We start from the raw sequence: 17208 nt of genomic DNA on the forward strand, positions 1-17208 counted from the left end.
TCACTCGGACAGAAACCCGCCGGAATTGGACCGACCCCCGCACGGGATGTTGCTCCTTACCATGCACCCCCACGTTTCCCCGCCCCAGTCAACCCCATATCTTTTACGTCTCCTGCAGGTGTCTGCACCTGTGCTGGACAACAATCTCACAATGTCTGACAAGATCGAAGTCCTCCTCTTTGGCCTCGGCGCGTGAGCATCCACCATCCCCGAACCAACAGGAATTGACTGACTCAAAACTAGCATCGGCTCCTTCTACGCCTTCATCCTGCGCAGCTGTCCCCGCGTGCGTCTGACGGTCGTCGCTCGCTCGAATTACGGGGCTGTCAAGGAGAATGTACACCCCCTTTCTCGAATTTCTCGCTGAAATGAAACTCGCTGAATACAAATGTCTCACAACGAATAGGGCATCCTGCTGAAAAGCGCCAACCACGGCGAGCACCGCTTCCACCCGGACCGCGGTAAGCATTCACCACCCGCCCAGAGGGAAACCACCTGGATGCTAAGGACAGCGCAGTAATCCGCTCGCCCTCAGAAATCACCCCAGACTCCGCCCCATTCGACTACGTCGTCTGCACGAACAAGGCCATCGACGTGGACACCGTCGCCCGCGCCCTCGCGCCAGCCATCACGGACCGCACCGCGATCGTGATCATCCAGAACGGGGTAGGCAACGAAGAGCCGTTCCGGCGCTTGTATGCCGAGAACCCGATCATCTCGTGCGTGGTGCGTATACTCCCTACCGTTCTCCGGCTGGTCCCACATACTGCAATCTGATCCCACACTCCGCCCGAATATCTCTCTCACCTGACACACCGATACCGATACTGATCTTCGAAATGGAAAGACATGGGTAGGAGCCCACCAGCCCACCCCGGGAACAACAACGCACACGACCTCCGAAGCGACGCAACTGGGGCTCTACCCGCCCACCAACCCCTCCGCAGTCCCGAGTCTCTCGACCTTCATCGACCTCCTCAGCGCCCCGGCGAACCCGCACCCGACGCCGCTGACCCCGCTCGCGCCGGACGCCCTGCAGCGCACCCGCTGGGAGAAGCTGATGTGGAACTGCGCCTGGAACACGCTGACCACCCTGACGGCGCAGGACTGCCAGGCCTGGCTGCGCTCTTCGGAGGAGGCGCTGCCGCTGACCAAGGGGCTGATGCGCGAGGTGGTGCGCGTGGCGCACGCGTCCGGCGTGGCCTTGCGCGAGGCCTTGGTCGAGGAGCAGATCGCCCGCATGCAGGGGCTCGGGGCGGTGCGGACGAGTATGCAGACTGATCGGGAGTTGGGGCGGCGCATGGAGGTGGATGTCATTATTGGGACGGTGGTGGGGCGGGCGAGGAGGGTTGGGGTCGATGTGCCTGTGCTGGAGACGGTTTATGCGTTGATTAGGGCGGTGGACGGGTTGGCTGAGGGTGGGGGAGGTACCGGGGAGGTTAGGGGGAGGATGTAGGTTGGTGGTTGGGAGTAGTAGCGCTAGGTTGGCATTGGTAATGGGTGAATCGTGAGCTTGGTTGTGTTGTTAGTGGATCTCCAATATCCGTGCGAATCGAACACAAGTCAATCGGGTGTGAAATCTTGTGAGGATTGTCAACGGATGATTATCGTGATGGCGAGGACACTGGGCTAGTACTCGTTGGAGAATGGTCAATTACTGATTCTTCTCATGGGAAAAGCTTGTAGTTGAACTGTTGCTTAGTATCCAGAATGCGCTAATGTAGCTTCCAATTGTTGTCTGCGGGCGGATACCATCTGTCACATAATGAGCGGGACAAGTAATATGTTAGGCACAAGACTGCGGCAGAAGAAGACGAGGACAGCCCGCTCAGACTCCGCTCCTCGTCTCTGACACATCACACTGTAGTGGAAGGGACCTCAGCCCGGCACATGATCTAGAAAAAAGTCTGCTACTTGACCAATGTTGTTAGAAATGGGACTGCTACGGAGTTCTGTCAGGTGCATTGAGCAATCATTTAGCAAGAACGCCTCAAAAGCCTGATGATTCAGGCTGCACATCAAGTACCTCTGCCAGTGAGACCTAGCCTGCGTGGAATATGAACCACGATACTTGAGGGTCTAGATGGAGGGCTAAGGAAATCATATGACAACAGCCTGGATGTAGAAATGTGAAACAGTGAGTGCGATAGAGCTAGCTCCCGGTACCCCCGAATCTCCACACCGACAAATCCCATCACATAGTCAAGGATGGGCATGGTCAATTCTTGAACTTGAAATATCATAAGTAGACATGCGTCCTGTGCACGAGCATGATGCACCAGCTGGAATAAGACCGACGGCAGCCCATCTCTCAAGAAGTCGGTAGGGGAAGGTATAAGATGTTCTTCCTGATATGACGTCAATGGATCCCATCAAGGGCATGATTCAAGGGAGAAAAAGGGAAGAAACAAGCATTCAGCACAGACCAGGCTCCGCTCGCTTACCCGGCCCCGCTGCGGTGGAGCTCAGGAGCTGTAAATTACAAAGCTTTGCCGGTATTCTCACGTCATGTAAGATACACAGCTCCACATTCAACTCCCATACGATACAGTACGTAACTTACTAGTGCTCATACATCTAGTAGCTGGCCAATCAGGCTACCGGTGTGCACAGCAAAAATCAATATCTTGACCATTACACATAATCATGATTGTATTGAGAATGTTAGAACTGATATATTCTTCAAGGCCCTGAGTGAGTTCTACATAAGTCTCAGTGAGAACACGACTCCCAGGTGGAACCCATTCGATCATCGCTCAGCTACCGGCCTCGGAGCCCTAACGGGAACTGTGACAGAATATTGCTTGGAAAAAGAAATCGATACGTAGTAAATCAAGTTGCTTCTAGAAAAGCGTCATAGCAAGCAAAGCAAATCCAGGTAGTCTTACTACTCTGCTGTGTGGTTTGCTCAAAGCCCTGAATCCGCTTATAAAAGGGAAGATAACTATCCGTTGCTTCGCGCTTTGTGAATCCACATCCATGAAAACGCAACAAGTGGGTGGGAACTGATATATCACCAACTTTCGACTGTTTTGGGAGACGGTGCCCGAGATCGCTGCGCCGCGATCCGCGGTCAGGGGCTGGAGATCAGCGCCCATGATTCTATGTAAGAGGTTTGTAAGGCCTTGACTTCTGTCAAGAGGATATCATTGGTGCATACCCCAGTACATACTGTGCTTGACCAGTCTCATTGGCGATACCCTGAAAGTATACAGTGCCGCCCCTGAGCCGCTCTTCACTAAAGGCCCCGCGACCTTATTTAAACCGAGCTTGCACCCCTTCCCTCGCCACCATTTGAGAGGCCAGCATCAGAAGATTCTATTTTTCGCTGGCAATATGAAGTTCCCTAATGCCCTAATCCTCATCAGCGGTCTCCTAGCCGGCGTTCTGGCAGCACCACATCAGAACTCCGCCATGGAAAGCGTCGATGCCATCGATCCCCCGGTAAGTGACCCCTCCCGTGATCGCATTTGCATGAACGTCCCTTGGTTATGGAGTACTGATGTGTCCGGATGCAACGAGTAGCTCGTGGGTACCATCTCTGGCGCCTTGCCTGGAGTTAACCTACCGCCCCCCCTTGCCGATAGGGCGCTCACTTCCGAGCAGAAGACCACGACCTCCTCACGGGAGCAGCGTCGAGGAATCGCAGGCCCCATTGACGGGGTAGTCTGCGACGAATTTGGCTTCTGTATTTGAAGTAGGGCGGGGTAGCATGAGGCCTCGGATTGTAGTTGGCTTAGTGGTGGTCACCGTCTTGTCTAGATGGCCTAGTGTATGTACTGGCAGGTTATGTCTCTAAGCATGCCATGCGGAGAGAGAGAGAGAGAGGAAGAGAGGGAGAGAGAAAGCAAGAGAAATACCGAGGTGCGGCGATAAAAATCTAGGGTACGAGGACGACTTTACCAATATCGCTTGGCATCTTTCCCGCGATCTCGCTGATCACATTATGATAGACTCGATCATCCAACTTGAAATATGTCAGGAGATGACTGCGCATCGGATCGCCGGGCATTGAATCTCGCATTTGCCGCAGCGAGCTCTAGATCGGCGTGCATACCCCTTTGACGTGCAGAAACATTCTGTGACGGTCCCATGATACTGAGATTAATTTGTCATCAAAGTTCAGCTATGGCTTACGCGCTATGTACAACAATACGCAGTACGATAGGTGCGTGCGAGTAATGGCTAAACCTTACAATGTCCTATATCGATGATCGGCCACCCTTGCCTCCTCCACAGGTTGGACCGAGTCTAATTGTCAATCATAATGGGTTCTCCCCTCTGGTCGTGCATTCCCCACAGCAGGTCCAGGAAACCGAGTATTATTTCAAGACGTCTCTTCCCACTCTTCTCAGAGACTGTACTCCATCCAGACCTCTATTCATTACGAGCAACATGAAGTTTCCTACTGTCTTCTTTATCAGCGGTCTTGCAGTCGGCTTCCTGGCTGCGCCGTTTCCCTCTACGGATACTCGGATGCCAGTAAACATCCCAGGCAGGGATCGAGTGCTGTAGTCTCTCTGGACATCAGCTGATGCATTGATATGTCCAGGTGCACGGGCTATGCCTTGAAGCGTATTGTTGGAGTTCTATCATGAGCCCACTGTAAATTAAGCTATCGCGGTGTAAAACTCACCTTTATGTCACCTCGTAGAAGCCTAGTGCTAAATACATGGTTTATCGTAGTAGAATAGGAAGGTTCCCTGAGCATACATACGCGACAGCGAGGGAGTGACCTCCATGATTAAACAAGCTCCCTGTCGTTTTCTCGATCAATCATGACAAACGGACGGTCATCCCCTCCTCGGTGCCTCACATGGTCTTGGATTAATGGCTGTAGCTCTATCGTTCAATCTGAATAATATTCTGCCTCCCCACCCGCATCCTCCCCCGTGCCCCCGCATGTATTACAGTCCTTGTTATGCGTGCAGGTTGGAAAATCGGATCTTATTCGTTCGACAGGAATGGTTGGGCATGCGTGCATAGATGTCAAGACGGAGAGGTGCGTCAAGTGGAATCGGCCCAGACATCAATCGATGACCTGCAGCAGCAGTCGGTGTGGGGATCTCTTATGTAGATTCAATATCTGGCTTGAGTGAGACTAGCTTGTTGTGAGCTTCGATTGATGATTCCATTGCCGAGCAAATGGGCTGCTGTGGAGTGTGGGGTGCTCGGCCAGCTGAACGAACAACCCACAGTTCATCGAGTCATCTATGGACAGCCTCTGGACTTGTCCTAATTGAAGTCATCAGTAGCGATGAGATTTACACACCGCCAGTGATCGCTTGGCTTTGGGGCCTCTTTATCCACAATTGCCATGACTTATGCGGAAAACATAGTCGAAATTACGAAAATGCGATCGGCAAGCTTCAGCCACCGACAGCTCGTTTGCGGGATCGGCCTTCAGGTCGGAGGTGGAACTTGCCATCGTGATAAACCCATTTAGCAAAAAATACCTCCGAACTTGAGTAAGGCTGAAAGATAAAGGACTTACCGCTTCATATTTTGATCGTGTCCATTGCCACGCTGAGTCACCTTGTTGGACGATAGGTGAACAGCAGAGTGAAGACACAATTCCAACGAACATGGTCACATAGGGCTCGCAAGATCATGTGCCGTCCTCTCCCTGGAAAGTTCCATCACTAGTCCAGACCCATGTACGATGATATCTCATACATCTATGAGATCCTTGGATCTTATCCACTACACCCACCCTTATACGGGTCCCACACTACACAACTGGAACATGCAAATACGGCCCCGGCATATCACATACGAGTAACAGACCTGAATCAGTTGATGAAAAGCTTGCAGATCTGCTTATCAAGTATCAGCACAAGATCTCTAGGACGATGTTCTGGATCACGGCCGACAACCCTTTTGCGTACGTGGATAGGCTACAAGGGACCCATATTGATGAATGACATCTTTCGGATAGCATAGCGATATTCTAGGTTACTTTCACCACTAGCCTACATGAATTCTCCTCGACCTCATATCTATATAGGAATATAGAGCTGTAGGTAAATAGACCCTCCCGCTCTTCGCAGACAATACTCGGAATCCTTATCTATCGCTCATAAAATAATTTTTCATACTTTCTTGTTTATCAGCGGCCTCGAGACCGGACGCATCCAGAGCCTCGCCAGCTAGGGAACATAGGGCTGTTAATAAATAGCTTAGACAAACAAGGTTTTAAAATAAATAAACACGGGATGAGTACATCCTTAAATGCGGAAGAGTCTCATACATAAATTACAAGGCTAGTAACAAGCGCTAGTAGGGATTAACATAATACCGCTACAGAGCTGTATCATCACGAAATAACACAAGAATTATGACATGCGCAGGGCTTCACATAAAGTATAGGCCCTTGGCTTTTTCTTATATAACCTACTGCACAGTAGCTGTTTTTTATACTGTATATTATATTAATTTATCCCTTATATCTACACAAGGTCAATCTTCTTTTTGTCCTAAGACAAAGGCTTTCTTTTAGATTTAGTGTGTTCTCAGATGATAAAGCAGAAATTGTAAAAGATTTTATGACGAACGAGATTAAAGTAGTCCGGTTGTAAATATATATATGGCATCAGCTAGATTATTATCGGACATTCTTTGAAGAGGAATAGTCAGATGTTCTATTAAAATGCCTTGATTTGATATTCTGTATATTAATCTCCAGAGAAGACTTAAACTACGAATTCCAACTCTGTACGGAGACGCCGCTGTTACATCTATCCCGCCGACCAGCATATGACAGGTCATATCTAACGTGTTTGAGGAAGTATAATAATTGCCGCAATCAACTCTGGATCAGCGGCTGTACCCCTTTCACATACATAAACGAGCCTTTCAGGAGCCTCGAATCGTATAGAATGTTCTGTCTATAGGACGGACATACTCTTCAAGCTAGGTAATTAACATCACCGCTACCCCGCATATATCCTCCGCTAGCCATACTCCGTGACGTACATTATGTTAGGAACCGAAGCTGCATATGTATAAGCAGACCGGTGTCGCCCTTCCAAAACTGCGCTTGGAATCTACATTCATCCTAGTCATCATAACATGAAGCTCTTTACTTCCTTGATCCTTCTCAGCAGTGTTTGCGGCCAGGGTCTTGGCCGCACCACTCCAAAAGCCATCCACAGGGAGCCCAGCTACTACTAATCTCGTGGTAACTCATCTCCTTTCAGTCAGATTGCTCATCGATGTCTTAGCTAAATACCGTTACGTTCAGGTACCCAAGTCGCCTACAGACCACGATATCACATCCAATCCTCTACATGGAAAAGCCAACATCCAAGAGTGGCGCCAGCGTACCTTTTTTCCACAAAACAGAACCCGTCGCGCCGAAGCATAGGGCAGTGTCCTGCAAGCATCAGAGCATGTCCTCACCCGGGAAGCAGCGTCGCGGAATTGCAGCCCCTCTTGAGTAGGTAGTCTGCGACAAGTTTGGCATTTGCCCACCAGGAGAGAATAAATAGGCCCGCGATCTGGAGCTGGCATGGTCATGGCTGATTGTCGGGGTCGCGTAAAGGGTTTCGGGCATTGAGCAAGGGTATCCTGCACGATCATCACAGAAATCTCTCAAGTAGAAGGGGGTGGAAGCAGTGCGTGTTATAGTGAAGGGAGCCAAGCAACGCAGCTGGTGGGAAGCCGGTACTTTACACAAAACTCAGGGAGCTATTTATACTCTTGAGCTATGTTACTACCTTTTATTTATTTTTACTGTGATTAGTGTGGGACTGTACGTGTAAAAGGTTCGGTAGTAGATTATAGTTAGAAATCCATCTTGAAATATTTTTATTTCAAGATCTTCAAATAAACTCGAAAAGAGATGTGTTTGGTGCATAAGACTAAAGTAAAGTCCCTAGAGATGAGTATGCAGCGAGCAGCAAGTACTCTAGCTAGTGAAGTTGCAGGATTATCAACAAATAGCCTACACAAATAATGTTATCATATAGAGAGAAAGCTTGTTCTGGTGTACAATGCACATGCAAGTAGCTAGATTGATTGGTATCCTACGAAGGCTTTTGACTTTACATGCATCAGATACAGTCGGACACTGCAAAGCTACACTTAGAAGAATATCTTTTTAACCAAGAGCTGAAGAGAAATAGCTGAAGATAACTTGCAGAAAATTGTGCATTGAGCCAAATCAAGCCGACGCTAGGTAATGGGCCTCTTCAGTGAGGAGAATGACCGTGACGATGAGTATAGTGATGATGCGAAGTAGGCCCGCGCTTGATGATCGCAGCAGACGACTCTTCAGGTCTTTGTGACTACAGAATTTGTCATGTTAGTAGGGAGATATAGGCATTGATAAGAGGATTAAAAGAAGAAAAATCTCAGAAAACTCACTGCAAATAGAGACGGGGTCGGGATTCCGGAGGAGGCAGAGGGAAGGGCAATCGATGAGGCCGGCGAGACTGCTGCTGGCCTTTGGCAGCTCCCGGACACGAATAGCGGGTTATAGTCCTTGGAGACGGGCTGCTCGCGATACTGTTGGCATTCCTGCCCCGAGGTGGAGTATAGCCAGGCTTGACACGTGGACAGTGTGGCACATTGAGCTGCACAAGCAGAGGCATTGGTCACTTGTCGAGAGACTGCAACCGCCCCATGACTGAAAAATGAAATGGTATCCTCAATAACGGAATGAGTGCAAGGAGCTCGCGGCTGTGGTGAGACCGAAGCACTGGCTCCAAGAGCTAGTAGTGTAGCAAGGCCTGTGGCACGAAAAATCATGGTTAGGGATGAAAGTGAAGAAGAGAATTTCGACAGAGCGGGGTCGGTTGAAAGACACCTAATAAGTGATGAAAGCTCTGGCAGTAAAGAAAGGGGCTGATGTGTGCAGCACATAGGCATGTTCAATCTGATTCCCGAGTTCGGCTATCCAGAAATTTCACCACTAGTATTACTAGCATATACAGTAAACGGGGGTAGGCACTAACGTTAGTGCCAGAAAAGAAGAGTACCAAAGGCTCAAGCGAAGTCCAGGAACCGAGCACGCCAGGAACAGTGTCACAGAACGCCACTCGTGGCGGAAATATCGGCAACATCCACCGTTGTGCAGGGGCCGGAAATTGTCCGGTTCCGCCCCACCCTTCATGAGAGCGGGGCTGAAACAAGTCCCCTTTTCTTTTTCGATAGTGTGAATTAATGTTTTCTTGGCTTTATCTTGGCTTGCAGGCCCTTTTTAAGAGCCAAGGCAGCAGCATCTGAACTGTTCTTCTACCTTTATCATCAGCTTTGTACCGTCAATTATACCCGAATTGCTCTTTTCACCCCTAAAATATGGACCCCTTCAGCACCCTACCTCATGAGCTCCTATCTTCAATCAGCGAGGACGCTGCTGATTGGGTTGGGCTTGACAGCCTGATCCGAGTTTCGCCACGCATCGCCGCACTGTTCACCCCCGAGGGAGGTTCGGATCAAGCCCACTCCGATGCCATTTACCTCGTTGAGAACATCCTACGGACAAATCCCATGATGAGCCATCAACTGCACCGGTTTTTCCGGATGTGTGCGGATCTCCGGAGCTTGCCCTTTACCTCCGGATGCAATCTGACCTTAGCCGAGTTTATGGCGCAGGACTACTCCTCACCTCTGAGCCCCACTTCTGTGACCGGCACTGTGCTGCGGGACATGGTCCGGGTTGCAGCCAACATCCAGCGACTGGCCTGCGCCTGCTTAACCACCTTTCTGGCACGCACCCGAGCGGTGCAACCAATAGGCTACGGAAGGGATGCGGCCGGGAGGCTAAAGGGGGAAGAGCCATACCCACCGCAAGAGGCCGGTCCTCCATCGTGGGCGGAAGAGTACCGTGTTTACCGAGCCTTGTGGCATCTACAGCTGTATTCGGATGTTTGGAAAGTCGTCCCTCAGATAGGCTGGTCTCTCAGCGAGCTCCATCTCTATCTACGAGTCTCGGACTTTGATATCCCTTCCGAAAGGCCTGAACGCGGGCCAACGCAAGACGGAGATCCCACCGGGGATGAGATGCGGGCTGTGTCGGAGTGTCTGCAGGATATTTGTCCCCATCCAAACCTATCGGAACCCCTGAGTGCCAACCTCGATAGCTTTTACCTACGGTTATGGCTGGAGCTGCCCGATGCATTGTCTCTCAGGCGCCAGGATCCTCAAGGTAGCGATGATTCTCAAGCCAGTGCTTTCCGCAGCTTCGGGGTATGGAGTTCCCCACCACTCCCGTCTCCCGAGGAGGATACGTGCAAGCCTGTTTTGGGGCAATGGGGCAACACTATCTGTGCTGTGCAAGAACGAAATATTGGTAATCTATGGATGATGCTACCGACATATGAGGCATATGAACGTCCGGCTATGTTTCAAACAGGCTCTCTTCTAGATCCTCGACCACTGCTTGGACTAGGATTGGTTTTCTGGGACCGATGGAGGCTTTACAACTTAGGTCTTTGGTCAGCAAGCCCTAGTAATGGGCAAACCAGAAAGAATTGTCCTATTGTTACGGGTCCTGACGGGAGCCAGGTCCCGGTCGACTACATGCCAAGACTGAAAGATGGAAGAGAAAGGAATTATCGGTGGTCCGAATTTGCTGCAGCACGCTTGGCGCAGGAGGAACAGGAGGCAAGGAGTAGTCTGGCGGCTTGATGACATTAGTCCGTCTGCAAAGCCGTGCCATGTCTTGATGAATGGATTGTTAAATAGCAGTCAGGAAACAGAAACGTATAGATTTAAATTCCGCCATGTTCGTCCAGGCCGATGAACATTTCACTGCACCGTTACAGATAACAGGGTAGTATTCCTATCGTCGGTTTTGCCCCCAGCTCACCCACGCAGAGCTGCGAGATTCTTCAGCTGGAAACTCATATGATACCAATCCTCCTTGGGATGACCTGTTGTTCTCCGAACTGTAACCTGGACTGGTCTTTTAGTTTTTCTCCCATCCATAAATTGTTGCTTATGGTTGATTAGGAGCTAACCGATTCCGCCGCCATTCGGAGTACCAAGCAGCGCAAGCCCTTCCCGGTTGATATACTCTCCTGACTTGGATTGCTTATTGCTGATCTTGAAGGTAGTTCCGGGCCAGACAGGAGGAGGCCCCCCGCACACTTCGTGGATAATTGCTCTGGTATCATCGTTGAGCACGTGGGTGCGCACAACATACTGAAGGCCATTGATCGCGCCCCCCTCCTCCGCCAATTTCTGATAGGCGAGAAAAACGATATCGGACCATCGCTTCAAAGGAGGAAATACTTTCGTCTTCTTCTGCGAAGCGGGTCCCCAATTCGTCTCCGCCACAATAACCCCCCTGCGAACACTCATCGGATTACCGAACTCCATATTGGTCTATGTAGAAGTCGTAAGTAAGGTATTTCAAGACAGAAAGGCCCGGAACGGGCACGTCCCCCCCCTCCAACAACAAGGAAGGGTAAATGGGTCAGGTTCCCCCTTACCTGTATTGGTCCTTCATTCTGATGGAAAAGCTTGCCGACAAGATTGCCATCTGCTCCTCCGTTGGTAGAGACAGTGGAGGGCAATCCCAGCGCTTGCAGCGCTGGTCCAATCGATTCTTCGCTAGTGAATGTATCGTAGTACTGCTCTGAATAATATTCCTCAAGATCGGCATATGTGAAGCTGGGGTTGGGCTCATCGCTGAGCGTCCACACGCCTGCGCTGCGACAGTAGAGTCCGCGTCCCTTCACAATGGCTCCTTCGAGGGTGAGCGGGTCTTTCTTATCTTCGTCACGGCTCTGAACCTGATAATAGCGCTCAGCGATGCTCACGTTCGAAGCTTCTGCCCACCCAAGTGATGAAGTAACCGACTCCGCATTGCGGCTTTGGAGGCTCAGTCGACTACTCCCAGCCACCTGAAAGCTCTGGTGTACGAGGAACAAGCAGACCAGGGCAACGAGCCCTAAGAAGCACTGTCGGAGGACTGCTGGAGTAGCCATTGCTGCTCAGGCGTTGAGTGCTAAGCTTCAAGTATGATGCGGACGTTTCAACACCGAGATTATAAATGAGAGTATGCAGTGTGCGGTAACAGAAAAGACAATATTCAACGAATGGCACTCTGAAAACAGAGAGAATGAGAGAATGGACAGAAAGACACCTTTCAAAACTGGCAAGCCAGGCGCTCAATGCGATGCAAGCAAACCAGGGGGGCTTTGAGCTCTACCTCTGAGGCTGTCGATGTTGTGGTTACTCTTATATGGTGGGTTAGGGTTATGATGGGCCACAAGCATGTGCTGGCACGCTTTCCTCTATGCATGCCTGTGACTCCCTTTCAGGCTTGATTCCACCATGATTGTGTTCATCTCAGGTTTCACGGTATTCTACTTGCGAACATCGATTGAGCTAGGACCAATGCGGATAATGAAGCCCGGAGCTTTTGGAAGGTGGAAGACACACTATCTCCAACTCCGACTCCGCGCCGCAGTCGGCCGGTCGAATTTTGCGCGATTTGTTTTCCTTCGTGGGCCCGCATCTCCGCACAAAATAATAGTGGTTGAGAAGACAATTGATTTTTTGTGGAAGAAGTAGGCTAAGGGGTCGCATCGCAATGTTTAGTAGCTGCCTCGATGGTAGCTGCCTGGACGTCTGGAGATTGGGAGTGGGTAGATAAACCCGCATATGATGGAGTATAGGGCCTTCGCAGGTACGGAGAGCCTTAAACGATAGTTACATTGTAGTGCGCACATTTTGGATTAACTGTAATCTATCGGTAGGACTACAACAGCAAACAAGGGTCTCCATAAAGGGGGTTTATGAATGATGTGGGCCTAGCGTTGGTGGGGAAATGTGACAGGGCGATACGATAACTTAGGTTGTGAAACAACTAAACCCCACTCGGCTAGCGGTGCGTATCCGTGGTCCGCGGTCCGCGGGTCCAGGGCACTCATCGAAGGCTTGATCTTCCGAGCCTCTCATTGGACCGGGTAGAGGGCAAGACCAGTCGTCTTCGAGTCATTCAATATCAAATTTACAAGCGGAAAGACAAGTGCGATACCTACTTACTCGGTACTTGACTCAACTAGTGGTCCAAGTGGCAACGCTCTCCTGTCCACCCGACCACCGCTTATTGGACACAATCCAACTGAGAGTGATTACTATCCGAATTTTCTCCTTGGCATCAATCGGAAAACCCATGTGTTAGGTCTTGCCGAATTCGCATATCGATGCATGAAGCTAAAGTAAATGAGATGGACTAGTGCAAACCCTTGATTCATGGTCATGCATTGAAAGTCGGCAACAGCTTCAGCACCACAATCACACAGCCTTGTATCCTTTTTACGTAATATGATTGTGTAGGATGTTAAGATACTTTGCAAGTAGAAGCAGAAGGGAGCTGATGTGTGTTGCACAAAATGCATATTTAAGGCGTCCCTAGCCTCCTCCGGATCTCGTCTAGTGTGGTTCAAGCGTCATTCATTCTTTCCTTTCGTCTCTTTTCAGTCATTCGTTCATGATTTTGTCAGGGGGTTCTTGTGTATCGAGGCTTCTACAATCTCATTAATGCTTTTAGCCACGTTCCTTCTGCTGCAGCTATGAATATTTTCGCTTCTTTGGTACTCCTGCTAGGAGTCCAACATGTACAGTCTCGTGCTGTGTTCGCTCATTTTATGGCATGTGTTACCGTCACAGGCATGGAAGAATCTCTCTTAACTAACTTATCAATGCGTGACAGGTCACCAACTCCCAAAACTATACAACAAGTGATTGGACCAATGATTTCAATCTTGCCCTCGAAGCCCACCTGGATGCATTTGCCATGAACATGGCTTATGGCGATGCAACCAATGAGGCATCACTTGCGGCGGCCTTTTCGCGGCGGAGAGTGTGGGCTTCAAGTTGTTTTTCTCCTTCGACTATGCAGGTAATGGGGCCTGGCCGAAGGAGGTAGTAATCTCCTATATCACAAAGTATGCTGCGAGCAGTGCCTACTTCCAACACAGTGGACAACCGTTTGTCTCCACCTTCGAGGGGCCCAACAATGCAAAGGACTGGGTGGATATCAAGGGTCAGACGGGGTGTTTCTTTGTCCCCGACTGGTCCTCCGTTGGAGCTAAAGCAGCAGTAGCTAAGGGTGTGGCCGATGGGCTCTTTAGCTGGGCCGCATGGGCCTGGGGAGGTCAAGAGATGAACACCTATGTGGATGCTTCTTATCAGGATTATCTCAAAGGTCTACCTTATATGATGCCGGTCTCCCCATGGTTCTATACTAACCTCCCTGGCTACAACAAGAATTGGCTATGGCGGAGTGATAACTTGTGGTACGACCGCTGGCAGGAGGTCTGGTATCTGCAACCCGAATTTGTACAGATTATTTCCTGGAATGATTACGGAGAGTCCCACTATATTGGGCCGGTCTACGAGAAGTCTATGGCGGCCTTCGACATTGGCCGCGCACCTTTCAATTACGTGAAGAATATGCCGCATGATGGATGGCGCGCTCTGCTACCCTTTGTGGTTGATATGTACAAGTCAAACACGACTGTTATTGTGAATGAAGGACTGGTGACCTGGTATCGACCTCAACCAAGGGCAGCGTGCAACGACGGCAATACCACAGTCAACACCGTCAGTCAACTCCAGATTGAATTTCTTCCCACCGAGATAGTGGAGGACCATATCTTCTTCTCGGCCCTGCTGGGCAGCAAGGCCGACGTTTCAGTGACAGTTGGCGGGGTTGCTGTGAGTGGTGTCAAGTGGCTACATACACCGGATGGGGGTGCAGGCATGTACCACGGCAGTGTTGCCTATCCGAACACTGGTGATGTGGTGGTGACCGTCTCTCGCAACGGGGAAATGGTGGCTCAGGTCTCGGGGGGCTCCATTACCACCACCTGTACTGATGGGTACGAAAATTGGAACGCTTGGGTTGGTAGTGATGTCTCACCCGCGCTTGACATGAAGATCCCACGCCCTATCGGTACCGATGTGTGTGTCGAGGGTACTGGAACGGGCAACTTTGCTGGCCTTTGCGAGTTCGCCTGCACCTACGGATATTGTCCGGTGGGAGCCTGTTATTGTACTATGGTCGGGGAGCAAAGAACCTTGCCTAATGCTACCGGTATTACGGGCTACCCGGCCGCAGGAGAAGATGCCAACTACAGTGGACTGTGCAGCTTTGCATGCAACTATGGATATTGCCCTGAGGGCGCATGTGCTACAGTCAGCTCGCCATTGACAATTCCTAGCAGCTCCCCCTTCACTCCTTCCGCCTGCGTGGCCGGAACAGGCGAAGTCAGCCTCGGAGGATTGTGTTCATACGCCTGCAACTTCGGTTACTGTCCGATTCATTCATGTACGTGTACGGCAGAAGGGGTATTGATCGACGCACCGGCAGCCAACTCCAGTCTTACAGGGGTTCCGGTGTCTACTGTCGATTACAACCAGTATCACGGTTTGTGCGACTTTGCGTGTAGTCGAGGGTACTGTCCGGATGGTGCCTGTGAGCTACGGTCCACACTGGACCCTTCCACTGGTTCGACCGGACATGACTCCTCCAGCTCGTCCTCAACTTCTAATATCTCTAACGACACAATCGCTTTTGTTGGGTCAGGCGTCTGGGGAGATCCCTACGCCGACTGTCCCTTTCCATGCACGATAATTTTCCCCGAAACGACACTGGGAAGTCCAACAATCATTTTTCCTCCTCCATACACCACTACATTGCAGGTGGAATGGCAGGACAGCAGTGTGACGACGCAGACGGACGGTGAGGTATCAACCGTGACGACAACGACCCGTGTCGCGGAATCGACTACGGTTGACATACCACCGAGTAAGTGAATCCAGTTCGGAGGTGGAGCTCAGCCCAACTAACACTGTGATGTCTGAATCAAGTCCAAGTAACCGGCTGGTGATTCTGGCCTGTGGTGGTCAACGGACCTACTGACAGTCACATTACCGTCCGTCCCACGCCTCGTCTTCCCCCAAGTACCGTGATTATCGCGGACGACCCTAACCCTCTGGGTCAAAGTTCTGTTACGCATGCTCCCCGGCCGCGTACAGTCATCATTCCACCTTACCCCTGGGATACCAGGCCCTATGGCAAGGACGGCAGCGACGACAACCTCATTATTCCCAAGCCCCCCGCCATCACCGTTGCCGATGGTCCCGTGAGCCCCAAGTGCACGAATGACTGTGGAAAGCTGTGCAGCGATCGCTTTTGCGGCTGTACGTGGGCCTGTAGGGGAACCGGGTTCACCTACAGCGACGTTGACACCGACGACGACAACAATGGCGGCAGCACGACCGACGACGGAAGCTCCAGTCCAGGCAAAGGGTCCAACAGTAATGACAATCCAGATGGAGATGACGATGACGACGACGACGACGATGACGGCGGAATCGATTTTGGATGGGGCGGCATCGACATCAACGGCAACTCGCTGGACCCCAATGCCAACAATGAAGACTCGAATAAGAGTCAGACCTCCAAGACCACCTCCACCTCTACCTGCACCCGCAAGACAATTACCGACGCTTGGGTCTCGTGCACATCGCTTGACTCCAGCTCGACCTCCTGCACCACCACCAGCACCCTCGTTGAGGTCGGCTGCTCCGTCACGGCCACGACCACGACCACGACCGCCACCGGCGAAAGCTGCCCCTTTGTCAACCCCAACGACGACCAGGGTAGTGACGGTGGGGCCCTGGACGACAGCGCCTGGTCCAGCATTGCGGGCCAATCCTCGGGGTGGTACACGTATCTGGGGTACACCGCGGATCCTGCCAAAACCGCCACGACAACCACGGCGCGTAAAACCAGCACTAGCACCACAACTACAGCCAAAGCAACCGCAGCCGGCTCAACCTCCACCAATACCAAGCTTCCAACCTACGGTGACAAGTCCGCCTGGGCTTTGTTCCTCCGCGAGGAGGTAGGAAACAACAAACACACCTACATCTACCAGGGTCTGGATTACGAGTACGTCGGTCTCGCCCAGAGCAATTGCCCGCGCGACACCACGTGGTCCCGCAGCGTGATGACTGGCACCAGGAAGCCCACCAGTCTGACCGGGATCACGGTGTTCGGCGATACGTGCTCGCTCACGGCTGACTATGCGAATGTCGACCCCACAAAGGACCAGAAAGTCGGGACGCTCTCGTGCAACAAATACGCCGACGCGACCTGCAAGTATGAAGAGACGAGTGGGACGTGTGAGACGGGCCAGATTACGGGGACGCATATCTTGTCCTGTTACTGGTGAAAAGCAG

At 51.2% G+C, this 17208-nt stretch overlaps 6 protein-coding genes across 6 annotated transcripts; 5 read left to right on the forward strand and 1 right to left on the reverse strand.

The window, feature by feature from the left end:
- Positions 1-117: 117 nt before the first annotated feature.
- Positions 118-2558, forward strand: BO95DRAFT_471574 (ketopantoate reductase family protein; the record flags this gene model as incomplete). Its single annotated transcript, XM_025589603.1, has 6 exons — positions 118-192; positions 244-337; positions 407-461; positions 518-726; positions 848-1407; positions 2552-2558. Exons 1-6 carry the CDS (start codon positions 152-154, stop codon positions 2556-2558), a joined length of 966 nt encoding a protein of 321 aa, XP_025445188.1. The 5' UTR covers positions 118-151.
- A 778-nt stretch (positions 2559-3336) lies between these two features.
- On the forward strand, positions 3337-3696 carry BO95DRAFT_460922 (uncharacterized protein; the record flags this gene model as incomplete). Its single annotated transcript, XM_025588778.1, has 2 exons — positions 3337-3444; positions 3526-3696. The coding sequence occupies 2 exons, from the start codon at positions 3337-3339 to the stop codon at positions 3694-3696; spliced, it is 279 nt and encodes a 92-aa protein (XP_025445189.1).
- A 501-nt stretch (positions 3697-4197) lies between these two features.
- BO95DRAFT_429266 (uncharacterized protein) lies at positions 4198-4515 on the forward strand (the record flags this gene model as incomplete). The annotated part of the gene is made up of 1 exon (XM_025584886.1): positions 4198-4515. One exon carries the CDS (start codon positions 4198-4200, stop codon positions 4513-4515), a length of 318 nt encoding a protein of 105 aa, XP_025445190.1.
- A 4746-nt stretch (positions 4516-9261) lies between these two features.
- On the forward strand, positions 9262-10671 carry BO95DRAFT_440160 (uncharacterized protein). Its single transcript, XM_025585893.1, has one exon. It carries the CDS (start codon positions 9301-9303, stop codon positions 10630-10632), a length of 1332 nt encoding a protein of 443 aa, XP_025445191.1. The 5' UTR covers positions 9262-9300; the 3' UTR covers positions 10633-10671.
- Positions 10672-10959: 288 nt separating this feature from the next.
- On the reverse strand, positions 10960-11936 carry BO95DRAFT_489991 (uncharacterized protein; the record flags this gene model as incomplete). Its single annotated transcript, XM_025590595.1, has 2 exons — positions 10960-11331; positions 11439-11936. 2 exons carry the CDS (start codon positions 11934-11936, stop codon positions 10960-10962), a joined length of 870 nt encoding a protein of 289 aa, XP_025445192.1.
- Positions 11937-13759: 1823 nt separating this feature from the next.
- Positions 13760-17201, forward strand: BO95DRAFT_460926 (glycoside hydrolase family 71 protein; the record flags this gene model as incomplete). Its single annotated transcript, XM_025588779.1, has 4 exons — positions 13760-13819; positions 13906-15769; positions 15832-15847; positions 15887-17201. 4 exons carry the CDS (start codon positions 13760-13762, stop codon positions 17199-17201), a joined length of 3255 nt encoding a protein of 1084 aa, XP_025445193.1.
- Between the last annotated feature and the right edge of the window lie 7 nt (positions 17202-17208).

Source organism: Aspergillus brunneoviolaceus, assembly GCF_003184695.1.
Source record: "Aspergillus brunneoviolaceus CBS 621.78 unplaced genomic scaffold BO95scaffold_13, whole genome shotgun sequence".
NCBI lineage: Eukaryota > Fungi > Ascomycota > Eurotiomycetes > Eurotiales > Aspergillaceae > Aspergillus > Aspergillus brunneoviolaceus.